This window comes from Pygocentrus nattereri, chromosome 15, assembly GCF_015220715.1.
Source record: "Pygocentrus nattereri isolate fPygNat1 chromosome 15, fPygNat1.pri, whole genome shotgun sequence".
Classification (NCBI taxonomy): Eukaryota; Metazoa; Chordata; class Actinopteri; order Characiformes; family Serrasalmidae; genus Pygocentrus; species Pygocentrus nattereri.
The window spans coordinates 37463258-37483257 of NC_051225.1; the positions used below are offsets into that span (position 1 = coordinate 37463258).

Here is a 20000-nt window from a genome sequence, read left to right on the forward strand (position 1 = left end):
GCACTTGTTTTGTTTCTTCCCGGTCCTGCCCCCTTGTTTCCAGACCCTGCCCCTGATTGTTACCACCTGTTATCCACCTCGTCATCCCTGCTATATTTAAGCTCCGTGTTTGTCCTGGTTTGTGGCTGGTCTTTGTTTGAGTTGTTTAGTAGTGCCTGATTGTGGATTTGCCCATAATAAATCTTGCTTATCTCTGCATATGCGTCTGCCTCATCATCACTCCACTACGTTACAGTAAAAGCTCCCTCATAGAAAGTTATTACAGGAAATGGTTATGAATTCACTGCCTGATGTCTGAGACATATAATAGTTTTGTGAATATTTTGGCCTAAAATATATTTGTAAAATTCATACACAGTGAATGGATACATGCAGGGTATTATGTGGCAAAATAGTCCCCAAAGAAAACATATTTATTACTATTTTACCATCATCAACGTTCCATATAAAACTCAGAAGATGTGTAGATTCACTGGTGGTTTTGGATAGTATATAAAACGTCTATATTTGTGTTGTAGTCATGGCGACCCCTGGTTCCTATCACCACCACTGTAAAGACATCTGGACCATTTCACACCGAACCCACTCTGAATCTCTCCGTTTACATCTGAAGCACTGAATAATGTCTGAAAAATTCTTTAATGAATGAAGGAAGGAACCGGCCCAGGTCAGTGGCTCTGACTTATCACACACTCGTCCAGCATTGCATGCACTTACTATGTAAGACCTTTACAAGCATTTGACAAATCTGAAAACAGTTTAGCCGCATATATAAAAGCAGCTGTTATCTAAAGCATATTTTTAAACATGTGCCCTTTTAAAGGAAGCCCCCTGTATCTTCGGACAGCGGTGGGCTAAAAAGAACTCAATCGGCCGCCGCTATCAGAGCGCTATCTAAAGTAGGAGAGTGCCGTCTCCCCGGACGTTTTTAAACATGGGGCTCTGAAGACAAGAGGACAGGAGAAAGCACCACGTGACCCGCTGTGAAGTGGCCGGTGTTGGGGCTCTTATCTCTGAATGAAGAAGGGATGGCTCTAGGCAGAGATGGACTCTAGAGTGGATCTATTTGAGGTGCTCCACTGGGGCTTACTTCATCGGCCTCTCAGAGCCATGACCGAGTGGACTCTGCTGAAGCGCCTGCTGGACGCCGTGCACCAGCACTCCACCATGATCGGCCGCCTCTGGCTGACCGTGATGGTCATCTTCCGGCTGCTGGTGGTTGCCGTGGCGGCGGAGGACGTGTATGCGGATGAGCAGGAGATGTTTGTGTGCGATACGCTGCAGCCAGGCTGTCCGAATGTGTGCTACGATGCCTTTGCACCCATTTCCCAGCCACGATTCTGGGTTTTCCACATCATCGCCGTATCCACGCCGTCACTCTGCTTCATCATCTACACCTGGCACAACCTGGCCAAGCGGGCACCAACACCTGGGCAGTGAGTGACCCTTTCAATCTTAAAGACTTTTAACAAACACTTTACTAACTGTTAATTGCTGAGTGCTTTGGGCAGTTTAATATTCCTTTCTGGAAATGAGCTGCTGTCTAGTTAAGGTTTACACTTCTGTCTAGATTTTCTTTGGCGTAATTTGCATATAATCAAGCACAATAAAACCATCCAATCAAAGCTCTGTCAGGTCTGCAAGACATTCTGTTAGGATGGAGTAGCAGAAATCAGAAAGCATGGGCTTGTAAACTTTGTTAATGCTGACTTAAATATGATCAAATTCCATTATATATCTAGAACATATTGTGATATTATATTTACTTAAATTTTATTAACTGCCCAAAAATATTTCAAATATCTCAAGATTTGTTGTTATTAATCATAGCACTTATTATTCAGTAACACTGATGAACAATGAAGTATAATGTAATTAGTAATTACTATTAATTGCTCAGTAACTACTACGAATTATTCAGTAATTGCTATTTATTATTCAGTATCTACATAAACTGTAGTGTAGAACTCTTCACAGATCCTCAGAGTTTAAGGGTTTAAATTGTGTGTGAAATTAAGAGTACAACAAATATCAGTCTCAATAATTATACAGTATTTGTCATGTATGTAACATGTATAAATTATAATAAACAAATATTAATTATTCAGTATCTAGTATATATTAATAGCTGCTACATTTGTTTCTGAAGTACAATTGTGTGGTAATATTTTTACTGTTGTCATGCAAAAATCTTGTCGCTATTTGCATTGTGTTAAAGTTTTATGATGCACTAAGAAATTGAAATGCACCAAAATAAATATTGTTACAGTAGAAGCTGAGAGTGTTTGTGCTTCCTCCTGTAAACTAACCACTTCAGAGATATGTGGTTTTGTTCTGTCAGCGATGGTAACACAATAGCTATGAAAGAACAACTCAGAAACCAAATTAAATAAAGATTCATATTTTAAATTTGATTCTCTTCCCTCAGGTCCCACAAGAGCCTGGGCCAAAGCCTGGCTGATGTGTTGGAGGGCATTGGAGGCCAGAGCATCCAGAGGAACGTTCAGAAGAGCGCCTGTGTGTCCTTGACTTGCTCCCCAGCCAAAGAGGCTTGTGGTTTGAGCTGTGACTCTGACAGCTGCTCCATTACATCCCACAGGCACCTGGGCCACAGCCTGGTCAACGTGCTGGAAGAGATCGGAGCCCGCAACGGGAAGAGGAGCAGCCAGAAAAACGCCTGTGTATCCTTGACTTGCTCTGTAGATCATGGAGCTCCAGATGGAAGCTCATCAGGAGTTCTGTCCAAAATCTACGTCTGTCATGTGTGTTTCCGAGCCATGCTGGAGGTGGGCTTCCTCGTCACCCAGTGGCTTCTGTTTGGATTCCATGTTCCGGCTCACTTTGTCTGCACCATCCCACCTTGTTCCCAAAGAGTTGACTGCTACGTCTCGCGGCCGACAGAGAAGACCATCTTTCTGGTGTTTATGTTCTCTGTGGGGGCCTTTTGCATCTTCCTCAACATCCTGGAGCTCAACCACCTTGGCTGGAAGAAGATCAAAAAGTCCATGAACGTGAAGGACGGTTATGGGGCCACAAACCACGACGGACGATCCATGACGTCTCTGACCTTCAGAGAAGTGACCAGCACCACTTCTCTGCCCACACTGGACCTGGTGCTAGATCATCGGCCTGATTGGACGTGTGCTGGAAACTGTTCTCCGGTCAAAGAAAGAAGAGAAGACATGGTACAGAAAGATGTACACAACCCAAAAGGGAAAAAACAGCCTCATAAAGGAAAATCAACCAAATCAAGAGGTGCTGAGGTGTGGATTTAACCTTAGACACTCAAAAGTGACTGCAAGGCCCAATCCCAGGTCTTATTTTTACCCCTACCCCTTGTGTTCGAGTGTCACCCTTTTCTATTGAAATCTTTCCTACAAAATGAGACCCTCAAATAAACAAAGCATCACTTCATTAACAGCTACTAGCGCCGCTCTGTAGGCGACCCTGCCCGTCTGCAGGGACAGCAGAGGAGGGGAAAGTTCAGCTCCTCACTGCTGGGCTTTAGTTACATTTAGGGAATCATGACTTCGGGGGTGGTGGGGATGCGACAACTATTTATTATTGCCCACCCCTAATTCTTCAGTGATATGAAGCTGAAGTCAGATATTCACGAGCTTCTTGCTTGAATCTTCCCATTACACCTTAAATGGAGCAGCAGTTCTGACACCTGAGGTTCCAGAATGTAACCGCTACAGCATTTCAGGTAGAACAGAACCATTTTTTAATGCTTGTTACGAAGAAAAGGACCATAATACCAAAAATATCAAAAAGATAAAACAATGGCCGTCTTGCCAGTTTTTCTTTTTTTCTCATAGCACATTTTTGCAGTGTGTCTCCAAAAACCTTCAGGTGAAGGGCCATGTAGCCCCAACACTTCGCCCTGCCCCATTATCTCAACAAGAATTGGGACACCCTACCCCTAGACTTTAACGTGCAAAAGGGAGGGGTAGGGCTAAGTGGTAGGGGCGAGGAGGGAAATGGGATTGGGCAGTAGTTATCAACCATCAACAGACTTAGTGAGCCTCATGGTGGGTCTTAAGTTGGTGCAATGCAACCACCATCTCAAAACTGAGTACTGTGATTAAATTGATCCATCTATGTAGCCACTGATTCTAGATTGGAAAATCAGAATGCTGGCAAATCAGAGTCGCTCTGTAACAGTAGTTGGACTACTGTGCTTGGCTAAACTTGGCTCTGTTAAAGTTTCTCATCAGTCTGAATGAGACGTTTCCCGGCGTCCTCTGACACTTGTTTGATATCGCAATAGTGAGTACATCTGTAGACGGAGACAAATGGATAAATTGCTGCTCTTTTGACCCCATAAACTGCAGGCGTACACAGTTATTAACTTACATCCACTTGCACTTTATGTCCCTCTCTGTGCTTGTAAAAATCGAAGAGAATCACAGCTCTTCATGTGAAAGAATACGGTCGTATGAAGGAGTACAGACTTAGGGTTAATGGTAGTACATCAGTGTCCATAAAATATCAGAGAACGATGTGCCCAAGTGGGATAACGTGTATTATTCAGTACTTAATATGAATTATTCATTATCTACTGGGAAATATTCAGTATGAGGATCTGCTGTGAATTATTCAGCATCTACCATCTGAATAATAGGCCTGTTAATTATTTAGCACCTGCTATGAAAATATCCACTATCAATTATTCAGTAATTACGCTTAATTATTCAGTAACTACTATTAATTATTCAGCAATTACTCTTAATTATTCAGTAACTACTATGAATTATTCAGTAATTCCTCTTAATTATTCAGTAACTACTATGAATTATTCAGTAATTCCTCTTAATTATTCAGTAACTACTATGAATTATTCAGCAATTACTCTTAATTAGTCAATAACTACTATGAATTATTCAGTAATTGCTCTTAATTATTCAGTAACTACTGTGCATTATTCAGTAATTACGATGAATTATTCATTATCTAGATGAAACTAATGTTCTATAGTGTAAAACTCAGATTCTCACAGTTTAAGGGGTTAAAATTTGTGTGTGTGAAATAAACAGTACAACAAATCTCAACAATTATACAGTATTTGTCATTTATTTATGCAATATACAGTATGTAATATATTCATTTACATCTATAAAACACTTTTTGTATAAATTATACTAAGGAGAGCAAAAAGAACCAAAGAAAGACATTTCATCTGTGTCCCTCTCTCCTCTCCTGACTGAGTACTGTAGTGACAGAATCTGGGACAAAAGTAAAAACGCTGGAAAGACACAGGACGAAACATGTAAAGGAAAGGGACGGGGGTCAGTAGTGTTTGGTCGCGAACGGTCCACCATGGTTTTTAACTGGAAATAGTTCATTCAAGCCCGTCTGAGCACCAGAGCAGTAAGAGAGAGGATTCACATTAACGCCTGTGTCACCGCTGCTCGGCTCATTTGACCATTTCAGTCCCAGCGGTAGAAATAAAATAACAACTACGCACTTAAGATGGTCCTTCAAGGGTTCTATATAGAACCACAAACACACAAAGAACCCTATGCATGACTATGAGGTTCTCTGCATCATGAAAAGGCTCTTCAGATTGATGGAGACTGTGTTTTATATGTTATTGTTACAAGCTTAACATCCTAGCAATAGAATAAGCCTTTTTGGTGCTATACAGAACCCTTCTACACAGAACCATCTACAGCACGTTCTCCATCAGTCTGAAGAATCTTTCACAATGCAAAGACCCTTTAATCACGCAAAGGCTTCTTCAAGTGTTCACAGTCCTATAGAGGACCCTTTTCTTTACTAAAGAACCCTTGAAGAACCGTCTTTTTCAAGTGTGTATAAAAGCTTTTTTTAACCCAATCTCTACCTGCTGCATCTGTATTGTGTGGTCATTTAGCAGACACAATCATTTCAGCATGTTTCCCTGGACATACACTTAATAAAACTCATAATAGACGCCAGTGGGCAGTAGCTGAATTTTGCATGTTAATGTATACAGGGACGTAACTAGGATTGCAGAAATGTGACCGACATGTCATAGTAAATAAGCAAAATGCTGAATATGAGGGATACACCAATGGGCAGTCAGGTTTAGGGCGGAACCACAAGTGTTCTGAGGTATTCTGTCCCCATTTGGGTGGGCCTGTGATACCACAGTAGACTACTGTACCATCATAACGGCGCTGTTTCTACGTTCAATCTCATTACAGTACGAAAGCGGGACGCACCAAACTTTCAGCCACTGAAACATTTTAGCAGAAGACTTTTTTTTTTTGGTTTTTGCACTTGTTTTTTATCCAAAGGAGAAAAAAGGCGGAAAACTGGGACAAAAGGTAAAAAAAAAACAAAAGGTAAATAGGACTACAATAAACAAAAAAAATTTTTGTATGACAAACCTGTTGGTCTCCTGCACTGGGCAGTACAGATGTGCTCAAGCAGTTTGAGCAGCAGATCAACAGTGAACATCAGCTACCTGTAAGTACTTCATGGTCTCTGTGAGGAACATTTGATATGAAATTTTAAATCTGTGTTCCCTCAAGAACTCAACAGGTGTGAAATCTCAAAAAAGTGTAAAAAATTACTAAAAAAATAAAAGAATTCATCGTCTTGGATGACCAACTGTCCGTTGCCATGGATGCTGCTGTTGGAACGAAAGCTCATATCTCTAAATTGGTAAACTTCACAGGAGAAGGGAAACCAAACTATTTTTGCCAGTCAGCCAGACTTTTTGGGACATTTCTGTTGGTTCATTCATCATGAGATGTACACACAATGTAAAGACCAGATATTTTGTCCAAAATTGGTTTTGTTTCAACAGTGCGGTAAAAAAGTGGTTCCTAGTTCTCTGAAAAATGATGGATCTTCAACAGTTTTTAGTAAAGACAATGGCTGCAGGAAGAACCTGGAACACTCGTGGTTCTTCAAATAAATGAACAATGTGTTGTATATGGTTCTATATAGAACCTATCTGAAACCAAAAAGGTTTGTTACAAGCTGGACATCGAAACAGTAGCAGAACCCTTTTTGGTGCTATACAGAACCATATTCTCCATCAAGAAGCACTCAAGCCTGCAAATGCTCAGTAAAAAATGAGGTCAGTTCAACTTAAAATGATTTAGTAACTGATTACATGAGTCGACTTGAGGACACCAGAGTTCACACAACTCAAAGGTCTTAGCTGAAAAATTCTCCACGCTGCTGTTTCTAGATCTGCATCTCGGTTAAATAAACTAAACTGAATGTGTGTTGTTTTACTCAGTTTCCCCACTAGCTGGCGCTCCTTCTATCACACAGTCCCATCTGGCATATTCTCCTCTTGGGTTTCCGGATAATAGACCGCTGTGGTATTGCTGGGATTCAAACTCACATCCTCCTGATGTTGGGATGGATTATTACACAGCTGCACCACATGAGACGACGCCACGCTTCAAAGTCAGAACAATAAATATTTTCTCCAGTCTATTAAACATTTGTAGACACAAAATCTCAGTTCCTTCATGGGTTCCTGAGTGGGGCAGTGGGCTGAGCCGTCTGAGGCTGTGAGTTTGAGCCCCAGCGATGCCACAGCCATCCATAAGTGTGTACTCAATGTCTCGCAGGATGGCGTGATGGAGAGTCTTGGCTGGTGAGGAAGCTGAGTATCAAAAAAACAAGTGCATTTTATTTACATAACTGAGATGCAGAACTAAAAGCATTAACGGCACTTTTGACTCAACTAAGAAATTTGAGTTGTGTGTCCTCAAGTTGTGTCCACTCCAGAAAAGCCATGTAACCAGTTACTATATCATTCTGAGTTGAGCTGACCTCTCATTTTTTACAGTGTGGTTGTTTCAGAAGAGTTTGTTCATGCTTCTATATAGAACCACTGTCTTCACCGAAGAACCTTTGAAGAACCATCTGATTTTAGACTGTCCTTTCTTTTTCTGGTTTATTTAATAATCAGGAATGGCCACAAATTATTCCCTCTGGAAAACGAGTCCCATTTCTAAGCCACTAATACAGATTTACTGCTTAATTAACACAATTCAGCAAATGCCCCCTGACTTCTACTATACATGTTGAGTTGAAGGGTTTGCTGTTGTTTCCTAAACACGACACACGTTAGAATAACGGTTCATGGTAATCAGCCGTTCACTACAGATGTAGCAGATAGAGGTTAAGCTGAAAAATGCTCGAGTCTTTAAACATTACACTAGTTAACAGAGGGTTTCCTGGAAAGCGACGTGTTCTGAGCACAAATCCTGGATCAGACCTATTTGAGGTCTGAACTGATTAATACTGTAAATAAGGCTCTTCTCTCCTTTATCACTTCTAACGATCACTCATTCGACCAGCAGGAGCAACAACGACAGAAGAACAGCAAAGTTAATAAAAGGGAATGACTTTAAGAAGATCATGCGAAACTGCATCCTTTCTGCATAGCAGACGAAACAAAACACAGAGGAAGCAAGCAGCTAACTAAACTAGACAGGGTATGGATTATGGCGTAGTGGTATATGGCATATCTTTGTTTTGGTAATATTAGGACACTCCAATTAGACAACACAGTCAGTTTATGAAATAAGTTTGATACGCACAGGACTCGTCTACCGAGAACATACCACGAAGAATGTTTCATTCAGATTTTGTAACTTCATTCAGAGTACGATACTGGGCAAACCTTAATTACAAGCAAGCAGTTTATCATCACATACAGTCCAAAATATGAGTCGTAGTGATATAAGTCTCTCTCTGTACACATAAAGTTGATTCTAAGGCTGCGTTCAGACTGTATCAGATTATATCTGGACTGATGTTCGATAGTCTGGACAGCTAAAAACCACATGAAATCCGATTTTTGGCATATCCAGATTATATCTGGACTGATGTTCGATAGCCTGGACAGCTAAAAACCACATGAAATCCGATTTTTGGGATATCCAGATTATATCTGGACTGATGTTCGATAGTCTGGACAGCTAAAAACCACATGAAATCCGATTTTTGGCATATCCAGATTATATCTGGACTGATGTTCGACAGCCTGGACAGCTAAAAACCACATGAAATCCGATTTTTGGGATATCCAGATTATATCTGGACTGATGTTCGATAGTCTGGACAGCTAAAAACCACATGAAATCCGATTTTTGGCATATCCAGATTATATCTGGACTGATGTTCGATAGTCTGGACAGCTAAAAACCACATGAAATCCGATTTTTGGCATATCCAGATTATATCTGGACTGATGTTCGACAGCCTGGACAGCTAAAAACCACATGAAATCCGATTTTTGGGATATCCAGATTATATCTGGACTGATGTTCGATAGTCTGGACAGCTAAAAACCACATGAAATCCGATTTTTGGCATATCCAGATTATATCTGGACTGATGTTCGATAGCCTGGACAGCTAAAAACCACATGAAATCCGATTTTTGGGATATCCAGATTATATCTGGACTGATGTTCGATAGTCTGGACAGCTAAAAACCACATGAAATCCGATTTTTGGCATGTCCAGATTATATCTGGACTGATGTTCGATAGTCTGGACAGCTAAAAACCACATGAAATCCGATTTTTGGCATGTCCAGATTATACCTGGACTGATGTTCGATAGTCTGGACAGCTAAAAACCACATGAAATCCGATTTTTGGGATATCCAGATTATATCTGGACTGATGTTCGATAGCCTGGACAGCTAAAAACCACATGAAATCCGATTTTTGGCATGTCCAGATTATATCTGGACTGATGTTCGATAGTCTGGACAGCTAAAAACCACATGAAATCCGATTTTTGGCATATCCAGATTATATCTGGACTGATGTTCGATAGTCTGGACAGCTAAAAACCACATGTAATCCGATTTTTGCAAATCGGACCCAAACCACATTTGGAAGTGGTTTGAAACGCGACGCTCAAATCAGATTTCAAAGCGTCTATTGACGTCAAATCAAGAGTGGAAGAGCTGGAATTCAGGAAAAGCACCAAAGATTAATGCTTATTCCAGAGAATTCTGAAGAGTTTAGAGGGCGAGATGATGCAGCTCCATCTCTCCTGCATCCGCGTTTGAAACCACGTCACCAACGTAGCTACGTAGTAACTGACGCCTACATCGTTACCATGGCAACCCATGCAGATCGGCAGGTGACGTCTGGACATCACTTGCAAATAACAGTGCGGAGAGTCACCTTAAATGATCGGATTTGAGAAACAAATCTGATTCGCCTGCAGTCTGAACACAGCCTTACAGATACGACTCATGATAAATTTGTACTAAATACATGGCTGAGAGTTACAGTAGAAAGTGCAATGTTCCATAGACAAAAACAGAAGAAGTCCATGTGCTGTGTGAATGGGTGTGGATTCTAAAGCTTTAGTGCAATACAACTACTGTCTCGAAATAAAAACAATGCTAACAATAATACTAAAAAAAAAAGCACTTGAGGGAGTGAGAGTATTCGGTCTCCGCCCGATCCAATACAACACTGTGACTGCTACTATGATTCCCTATAATCACAATAAGTCACATGTAAACAGAGACGTTTAGAGAGAGAGAGAGAGAGAGAGAGAGAGAGAGAGAGAGAGAGTAGCACTGTTGGAGCTGGATTACGTCAGTTATCCAGTGTCTTTAAAGGGGAATTCCACCGATTTTTCAAAAGCTCTGCATAATTAAGTGGTGAAGATGTAAACAAAGTCATTCAAAGAGGCCTGAATCCTCCGTTCTAGTCTCAGAAGTGCTCACAGTGGTGGTGATAGGAACCAGGCGTCTGACCTCTAAAACTCACAGAAAGTTATCACATGAAATGTTTACAAATCTATCGCTTGATGCCTTTAATAAAGGTTTATGTTGAAAACATATTGCTTAAAATTCATTTATGGTGGAAGGACACATGCAGGGTGTGGTGAGGCAAAATAGTCCCCAAACGTAGTAGTAAAATAAAATGTCTATATTTGTGTTGGAGTCATGGCGACTCCTGGTTCCTATCACAATCAGAACCATTTCAAACCACTTTAAATGACAGTTTGCATCTGAGATATTGAATAATTCTAAAGAAACTCTAAAAAAAAAAAAAATAAGATGAAATTCCCCTTTAAAGCTTTTCTTGTACACGTCTATTAGCAATTTTTGTTTTGTTAGTGTGAAATACAGCCTGAAGTAGGGTTTGTTTGGGTTTGGACCCAAATATGTTATGTAAACATTATAAATTAGTAAAGGAATAATTTCCTTTTGTGTCCAACTTGAAATACTGAATGGAATGCAGCATTCAGAACTGGGAACAACATGAAATTATTCAATAATAAATAATATAATATAATAATTTATGTCAAGCTATTGGCCTTGAGATTTAACCACCACTGGAAACACAGGACATTCTGGATAATTTGTTCACTGTAATTTCACTTTTTAATGCTCTTTCTGGAAAACGCAAACGTTCCCCTTTAGCTTCCTACTAATGATTTGAAATATGAAGTTGCACAAAGTGAACTTATCAGAATGTTTTGAATATTTATTTGCAACAAACGTTCAAGCATGTATTCTAAACTTTTGCACACTGTAATGTTTATCCAGAACTTCTGAGATGTTTTTGGGAGCATATATACACACACTATAGGGCCAAAAGTTTGTGGACACCTGCTTATCCAGTGTTTCTTCCAAAATCAAGAGTAGTTTAAAGGAAAGTGTCCTCCATTACTTACTGCAGTATCAGCCTCTACTCTTCTGGCAAGACTTTACACTAGACGTTGGAACATTGTTGTGAGGATTTGCTTGTGCATTAGTGAGGTCAGGCACTGAAGTTGGATGGTCAGTTCTATGGGATGGGATGGAGCTCCACCACTCCAGAGAACACAGTTTCACTGCTCCACAGCCCAAAGCTGCGGGGCTTTATACCGCTCTAGCCCACACTTGGCATTGGACTTTTAACGTCCCATTCAATTGTCAATGCTTTTCCGTGGCGATTATACAAGCTGTGTGTGCATTTGAACTCCGGTATCAGCAGAAGGTACATTGCTGCTAAATGCACTGATATGAAGGGGTGTCCACAAACTTTTGGACACACAGTGTATGACTCATTACGGCTCATTTAAAAGTAAATAACAGTAATGTAAAACTGCACTGGACATTCAGTATTAATTACAGTGGAATATACATCAGCTTTGGATGGTGGTTGAGTTCAGGTCAGTATACGACAGATTTATGTTGAGCTCTACCTTTGGGTTGGGATCAAAATACCAGGTCCGATTAAAGCTCTACCCATCGCTAATGTTGCTGGTAATCACTTACTTCTGCAAATAAAACTCATCCAGCTCCAACAGGGCTACAGATCAAGAGAAAGAGAGAGAAAGCCAGAGTGAGTGAGAGAGAAAGAGAGAGAGAGGTTAAGTACTTGGGGAGATAAACATTCACATGAGTAGCAGTAGAGATACTCACAGTCCATAAAAATGTGTTTCAGCAACACATAAGACCACCGCAGGCAGATAAACTGATAAACCACATCAGAGCAGAAAAACCCCTAAGAGACGAATGCAGCCACCCTATTGGATGCAACACGTTTTCAGGAACAACCAAAGAGCAAAAGCCAAGGGCTAAAATCAGAAGCCAACACAGGTTACTGCATACCACCAACCGTGGAAACCGACAGAAGAGAAAAAAAATAAATACTGGAAAATAAACTGTCTGTGGTAAAACGCAGCACTTCCATGGAGAAGAATGCAGCAGGGAAATGTTTCTGGGTAGAGTCATTGACCTCATTGGGGGAGGGGCACTAGGACCTCCACGTAGTTGATGGGGAAGAAGCCCGACTCTCCGTTGATCATCCCCTCGTACCAGTTCTCGTCGATCTGGTTGGTGAGGATGATGATGTCGCCCTCTTTGAAGCCGAGCTCGCCTTCATTCTCCGGCTCAAAGTCGTAGAGCGAGCGGCAGCACGGCTGGTCCATGTGCAGCTCTGTCTCTGCGGGTAAACAAACAGCAAACGATGCTCAGATGTGTTTGTGCATCATACGTTCAATACGGTTTAACTCTATACGCTTTACACAGACCATTTATTATTCCCATTTTGGCTGACTTTGAAGTTTTATGAGGTAAATAATCTGAGGCAGCTTAGTGCCCTCACACTGCATTTGAGTGCTGCTAATACACCTGAACCAAAGTGGTTGGTTAGTGTAGTGGGTAACACCTCTGCCTTCTACACTGTAGATTGGGGTTCAATCCCCCACCTGGGTAACCACCCTACACTATACCAATAAGAGTCCTTGGGCAAGACTCCTAACACCACCTTGGCCCCCCTGTGTAAAATGATCAAATTGTAAGTCACTCTGGATAAGAGCGTCAGCCAAATGCCCTAAATGTAAAATGCTGTAGTGCATACACTAATATGGCCAAAAGTTTGTGGACAACGCTTATTCAATGTTTCTTTCAAAAAGAGTATTAAAAAAGGTGTCTTACCCCACATTACTGTAGTAACAGCCTCTACTATTCTGGCAAAGCTTTACACTAGATGAGGAAACACTGCTGTGAGGATTTGATAGAGCATTAGTAATGTCAGGTCAATTCTGGATCACTTCAGCTCATCCCCAATTTACTGGATGAGGATCCATCACTCCAGAGAACTCCACTGTTCCGCAGCCCAATGCTGGGGTGGCTATATACCCCTCTAGCCCATGCTTGGCATTGGGCCTGGTGACCTTAGGTATGTACCTTAGATATGTATATCTGCCTCAAAGTGACCTGTTCTATTGTTAATGCTTTTCTGGAGATTATACAAATTTAGTTCTGTGTGTATTTGAACTCATGTGAATGCAGCTTAATGCATCTGAATTCACTAACAAGGAGGGGTGTCAACAAACTTCTGGACATACTCATTATGTCTCATTAAAAAAAAAAACAACAATGAAAATGCACTGGTGTCCACTGAGCCGACGAAACTGAGCCGGTGGGATACAGTAGACTTTTTGGAGTTGCTACAGATTAAAGTGACCTGACAAAAAAACACATTAGCACAAACTTATTTCACATGAGATTTGCCTCGGATGGAACCGAGCTTGCATTATTAAACATACCGACGCTGTCGGAACAAAACCTTGTATCTGCAAAACGGCAACTTTACAGGAGAAGGAAAAATGTTCTTAACATTTAATAAAACTAATAGACAAATGATTTATTACAACTTAATTGTGATATTTTCAACTGGTCTATTCACGGTGAAACCTTGGCGCAGTGTAAAGGGCAGCTAGCATGTTCAAACTATGCCAAAATATGAAAACCATCAACGGAGACCATTAAAAGGTTTTGTCACGACAGTAACATATACTAACATGTACATATAAAAAATAAGCAGCATTAGTAATGATTACAGCTAACCGATGTTGGACAGTCAACACATTTTACCTTCAGACTGTGTTTCAAACAGAGAGGAACTGAAGGAAGACTGTGTCCTGCAGGCTACTGGACGAGGGGAAAGTCCAGAGCAATGTACTGTAGAATATCGTTCACGTTTGCTTTTTGGTTTCATTCTTTTTACTCTTTGTAATTCTAGTTTAATACAATGCTAAGAATAGGAAGCGACTGGTTTTCCATAGCATCACTAAGGGTGTAGATATTCCCGTTTTTGTGACACTTTGTGCTTATAGCAGCTGTTGAACGGCATAAAGCATAAAGCCTGCTAATACCCAGACAGACTCATGCTGCTTTAGCTCTTTTCTCCATTAATAATAATAATAATAATAATTACTATTATTATTATTATGCATTTTATTTATAATGCACCTTTCATTTTGGGGAATATCTGAAGCTGCCGTAAAAAAACAAAGTTAAAAATCATAACATTTAGAAACAGATAGCACACAGCCAAAATGAACAGCAATAAGTAAATAATAAAAGCACTAACATTTAATAAAAGTCCTCATTTAATTTCACACGCCTCAGCCAAAATGACCCTTGAGCCAGCCACAATGAAAAGAACAAAGAGTCAACCCCGAATCGTGACAGAGGTAAAGAACGGACTCTTGGATTTGACTCCGCAATCAATAGTAAATAATGTCATCAGAAAGTGTTCCAGACGCAAATCCATCCAATCTAAATCCAATTTGTCTGTACAGATAATGATATAACATTATGTTACATATAGAATAACATTTCTTTATTATTAGCTATATTATTATGCCAGAAGCTTCGAACCTTTGACAATTAATCCATCAAAACATTCCAGTCTCAGATTCAGAGCTGATGGGCTACAATATTACACATACTAAACACGTCAAGAGACTGACAAGCCACGTTAAAGGCTGCAATAAACATAGAAATGAACAGGAATGATGAGTGAACATGATCTGGGGGGATTTCAGAAAGCCAGATTTCTTTTTCTAGCAAGAGATTTGTTAAAAAAATCTACTTTGCACAGTTTTCCCACTTCACACCAAATGCAGTTGATCAGGAAAAAGACCTGGTTTGCTTCTTTAGTTTTGCACTGTAGCTACAAAGTCGATTTACAAAGTCACCATGCCTAAATCATCACACACTCGCTTCAAACCACGTTCAGTATCTCTAATAGACTTGATTCTGTGGTTGCTGACACTGTACGACTCGCTGTTAAACATCTTTAAACATTAAAGCACTCTAGCATAGATAAAAACAGCAGCAGCCACACTGAGGCCTACATTTTGTCCGCTATAGGCAGCACCAGTGCAAAACATCAGCATGGCACGGCTGATCAAGTACATTTAAGGTGAGGAATGATATAAAAGCAGATCTTGCTTTAATGTGAACTCTGCTTCGTGTAAACCCCCCAAATTCTGTTGCACGGGAAACAGATCTGATGATACTCACCACTGTCTCGGGGGCTTTCAGACCACGTGTGTGTCATGGGGGGGTGGTAGCTGATGTGATCAGCTGAGAGTGAAACCAACCATGAGGTACAAACACACACAGACAGAAACACACAGATCACGGATGAACATGGACGTGAACCCAAACCAAAAACGTCTTCCTGTTTACTGTGGCAAGAAAAAGTTTTTCCTAGTTTCCTGCATTAAATTGTGATCTGTTCTCATGTAAGTCACAAGTTTAGACAAACACAATCTGCTGAGGCTGACAACATGCATACGATTATAATTCTTAATGTCTTTATTGTGCCTAGTAATTAAACACTCACATTGTCCCATTCTACCATTTAAGGTGGAACGGGAAATTCAAGCTGGTAAATGAGGAGCTGACTTCGCCTCATAAGAAGCTGAACATTGATAGACATTTTACAAGAAACTCTTCTACTTTTGGAGAAGTTTCCTGCTGGAGATGTGAGAAAAGTGGTCACATCTGAGCATTTTTTATATATATATTATATTTTTTATCCCATACTAGCACATTAACACATACTGAGACCTATTTACAGCCAAGATGGTAAAACAGACATACAATGTTGCGGCAGGGTGGTTTGATTTTTGTCGAAAGGACAAAAGGGCTCTTCTTAACATTTACGTTATGTTTCGTTACGTTTTCCAGCCGACACTGTGAATGTTTGAATGATCTATTCCATATAGACAAGAACAATATTTTTGCCAATAGTTTAAACAGATTGTGTTTGTTCTGTGTTGTCATTCAGGTAAAGACCATATTTTACAACGATTTTATACACAAGTGCAGGTAATTCACAGACTTCTTCTTGTCACTGTACATATTTATATCTTTAAGGGGAATTCCATCATTTTTTTCAAAATGTCTAAATACTTCAGCACTGATGTAAACAGAGTCATTCAGAGCGGTTGGATGTTTAAGTGTTTCATTGTAGAGAAACTTAAAGACACTGATTTCTTTACAGTGGGGGTGATAGGAACCAGGGGTCACCATGTGTACAACAAGTGTCTTATTAGCTTTTAAGTATAATTTGATGATGACAAAGCAATGATAAATCTGAAGAAAAAAAAAAAAAAAGTTTTCTCTGGGGACTATTGTCCCTTAGGACACCCCCATGTGTGCCTCTGGATTATAATAAATTGAATAAGATAAATTTTAAGCCAAACTTTTATCAGAAAACAATGTCTCAGACATCAGGCTGAATATATCTACCCATTTCATGTAAGTTTCTGTGGGGAGCTATTAAGAGGTGGACGTCTGGGGTAGAATTTTCAAAAAATTGGTGGAGTTCCCCTTTAAGAGAGCTTTTATATTCCTTGGAGGGGTTTGCCAAAACATGTTTATCGATTCTCAGGTTGATTCTCACTTGTACCAGGTTGATACATCAGTAGAGATGTATAAATATTTCCTCCAACATCGACATTCAGGCTTTAAGGATTTAAATAATCATACTTTTAAAAGATCAAAATCCAAAAAGTTTACTGACTGTAATTCACTACCATCTAAAAATCTGTAAATTAGTGAAGAACCTACTTTTTCCATTTACACTGTGGCTGACTTGAATATCTGCAAAGAGATTAACAGGAAAATATCATATGACGTGAGAAATACTCTGAGAAATGCACTGACCGGCCACTTTATTAGAAACATCTCCCTTTATTAGCCACCCTGCGGCTCAGGGGTCACTGATTTTATTACGCAGAAGAACACCTGAATCCACTTTCTTAATCTCTGCACACAGTTGATCGGCTGACTCTTGCTTTCGCCCTTTCTTAACGGTCAGTTTCTGACCACAGAGCTCCAGCAACAGCACTGTGCCTCATACACTCATATCAGCCCGTGTCCGTGATCATTTTCCATTGATGACTAGGCTGGGGGGGGCTGAACAAAGAGACGGGCTACAGTCTGTAAGTGTACATCTATATGTGAACCTGTGTGGTAGGTGTTTCTGATAAAGTGGCCAATGCTGCTTATGTCTAACACATGACACACGAAGGAACCGTTACATTATGTTGACGACAGCAAAGACAGGGAGCACACGAGAACATTTCATTGAATTCCTACCTGTGGACTTCAGAGAGGAACTGTAGGAGAGGCCGTTCTGTTGAGTGACATCGAGGGCCTCCAGGCTGGACATGATGGACTTTGGCTTGAACTCTTTCTTAGGCCGGCTACTGGCTGAGGCTATCCTGGGGGTGAAAGGTCACACAGCAGCAACAATCAGAGCCCACTCAAGTGGCGTACAGTGACGGCTCCATGTGAGCACTGAGCTTTGACACCCATGTAGGATTTCACACTGATATAGGACCAGATGTCCCATTCTGAGAAGCAAACTTTATACAACACTGCTACTACATAGCGCAGATTAATATAACCTGGGGTTGTTTCTAAAGTCTGTTTGGACCACACTCAAAACCAGAGGTCAGAGGAGGGAAGTCTGTGAAGCTGGAATTCTGGAGTGGCTTGCTGAGATTAAGGAAGCCCCCACCCGTTCCTCAGAGAGCAGTAACGGAGGAGTAGGAGGAGGTGGGGTGGTGGTGGGATGCAATGTTTTCCTCATAGGAAACTGAAAGTCAAGGGGAGAATCTGTGGAGCACAGAATGTAGAGGTGGAGGAGTTTCAGGAGTAGCCCTTTCTCCCAAGTTATTTCATAAATCCATTTTGTGTAACAGCATGGAATTAATGTAACCTGGGATTTTCTCTAGGGTTGGTTTTATAGCTCAGATGAGTATAACATGGACTTATTTCTACTGCCTGTTGAAGGTAAAAGCTGGTGGAATCTTTATGGATGAAAACGACTGACACTAGCCACGTTTACATGCAGCCTGATAATCCGTTAATAATCCGACTAATAGCTCAATCGGAATACGTCCATGTAAACACCTCAGTCGGAACAGACTAATCCGATTGAGGCCATTCGCAATACAATTTCTATCCGACTGAACGAGGTGGGTGAACCTCTAAATAATCCGTTAAAAAGAAGGATAATATCCGTGTAAACGCCTGAATCCGATTACACTCCAATTGGAACGTGTAAGTCCGTTCTGCGCATGCGCGGCGCGTCACAGCGAAAGGTTTATAACGTTCAACAGAAACTGGTCTGCAGAGGAGACGAGGTTTATGCTCTGAGCTTTAAAAGACGGCGGTGGGACGGACGTCCAGCTTGTGTCTCAGAGCACGACGTCTTCCTTTATAAGCACATGTGAAGGACGTTTCTCTGAGTCTGACGTCAGTTTAAAGCAGTTAAAAACACAAACGTGCCAACTGGAAACTCATCTCACGCCGACTGGACCTCACGTGACGCTCGCTGTCATGGTAACGTTTACTCTCAGCGCTGCTCCACGCATGCCCGTCATTCTGCATCGGATTACTTGTAGTCGGCATGTAAACGAAGATTTTCGTCAGACTGTTGAGAAGAGCGAGAATAAAGACCTCAGGCTGAATCTGTAGTCCGACTGTGTTCAATCGGATTGGCAGAAATCTTTGCATGTAAACAAAGCCACTGTGGATTCAGACTGGACTAAAATTCACTGAGAAACTCCTGTAATGTTTTCATTACCCCACCTCCATATATGACACTAACCTCGTCCTATTAGAACTTCAGACTGCTAGTATGTTTGGCTACAGTAACAAAAATGGTTTGAGAAGTAAATCAGAGTAAAAACTGACAATGGAACTCAGTAACAATGACTGTCTGATTAAAAACGTAACTAAAAATGTTCACGTGAGCAGGTATTTACACTTACGATACATTACAAACATGCATTTTTGCTCTTGACTTTCAGACATTCTGTAAAATGAGCATTAAAACGTTGAAAGGCTAAAGAGAAGCAACAGTAGATGAGTTTACCTGTTCTGCAGTTTGCTGTTTAGATCCTCCAGGATTTCTGAGGACTGACGGTGGTACTCCAGTGCGGCCTCGATCAGAGCCGCTAACTGGCTCACCTGCTCCACCTAGAGGTGGGGTAAATGATACTACAATGAGAAATACTGAGCAAAGACTCCAAGTGCCTCTGGCTGCAAATGCACCTGCTGCACAGCAAGCAAACCATGAAAGGCTTTGGCACAACAGCTGCATAAGTTTGTGCGCACCAATCAACTGACATGTTTAGTTGATTTCTAAGTGAATTAAGCAACATCACCAAATAACATCAGGGCTGTGATTTGGTCGCCGTAAA

The 20000-nt window shown here is 40.8% G+C and overlaps 2 protein-coding genes across 4 annotated transcripts in view; one reads left to right on the forward strand and one right to left on the reverse strand.

Annotated features, from left to right (window-relative positions):
* The first annotated feature begins 1095 nt into the window (after positions 1-1095).
* Positions 1096-3275, forward strand: gjd6 (gap junction protein delta 6). Its single transcript, XM_017718164.2, has 2 exons — positions 1096-1436; positions 2429-3275. Exons 1-2 carry the CDS (start codon positions 1111-1113, stop codon positions 3273-3275), a joined length of 1173 nt encoding a protein of 390 aa, XP_017573653.1. The 5' UTR covers positions 1096-1110.
* Positions 3276-5615: 2340 nt separating this feature from the next.
* sh3gl3a (SH3-domain GRB2-like 3a) overlaps positions 5616-20000 on the reverse strand; it is a 59053-nt gene continuing 44668 nt past the window's right edge. Inside the window, exons 7-11 of one of the 3 annotated variants that reach the window (XM_017718133.2) lie at positions 19673-19776; positions 17887-18011; positions 17356-17388; positions 15799-15861; positions 5616-12925 (exon numbers count right to left, since the gene is read on the reverse strand). In XM_017718133.2, the coding sequence (XP_017573622.1) occupies positions 12720-12925; positions 15799-15861; positions 17356-17388; positions 17887-18011; positions 19673-19776 (531 nt within the window). In that variant the 3' untranslated portion in view covers positions 5616-12719. The remainder of the gene's footprint in view (positions 12926-15798; positions 15862-17355; positions 17389-17886; positions 18012-19672; positions 19777-20000) is intronic. The other 2 variants (XM_017718134.2, XM_037545339.1) reach the window with 2 other exon arrangements.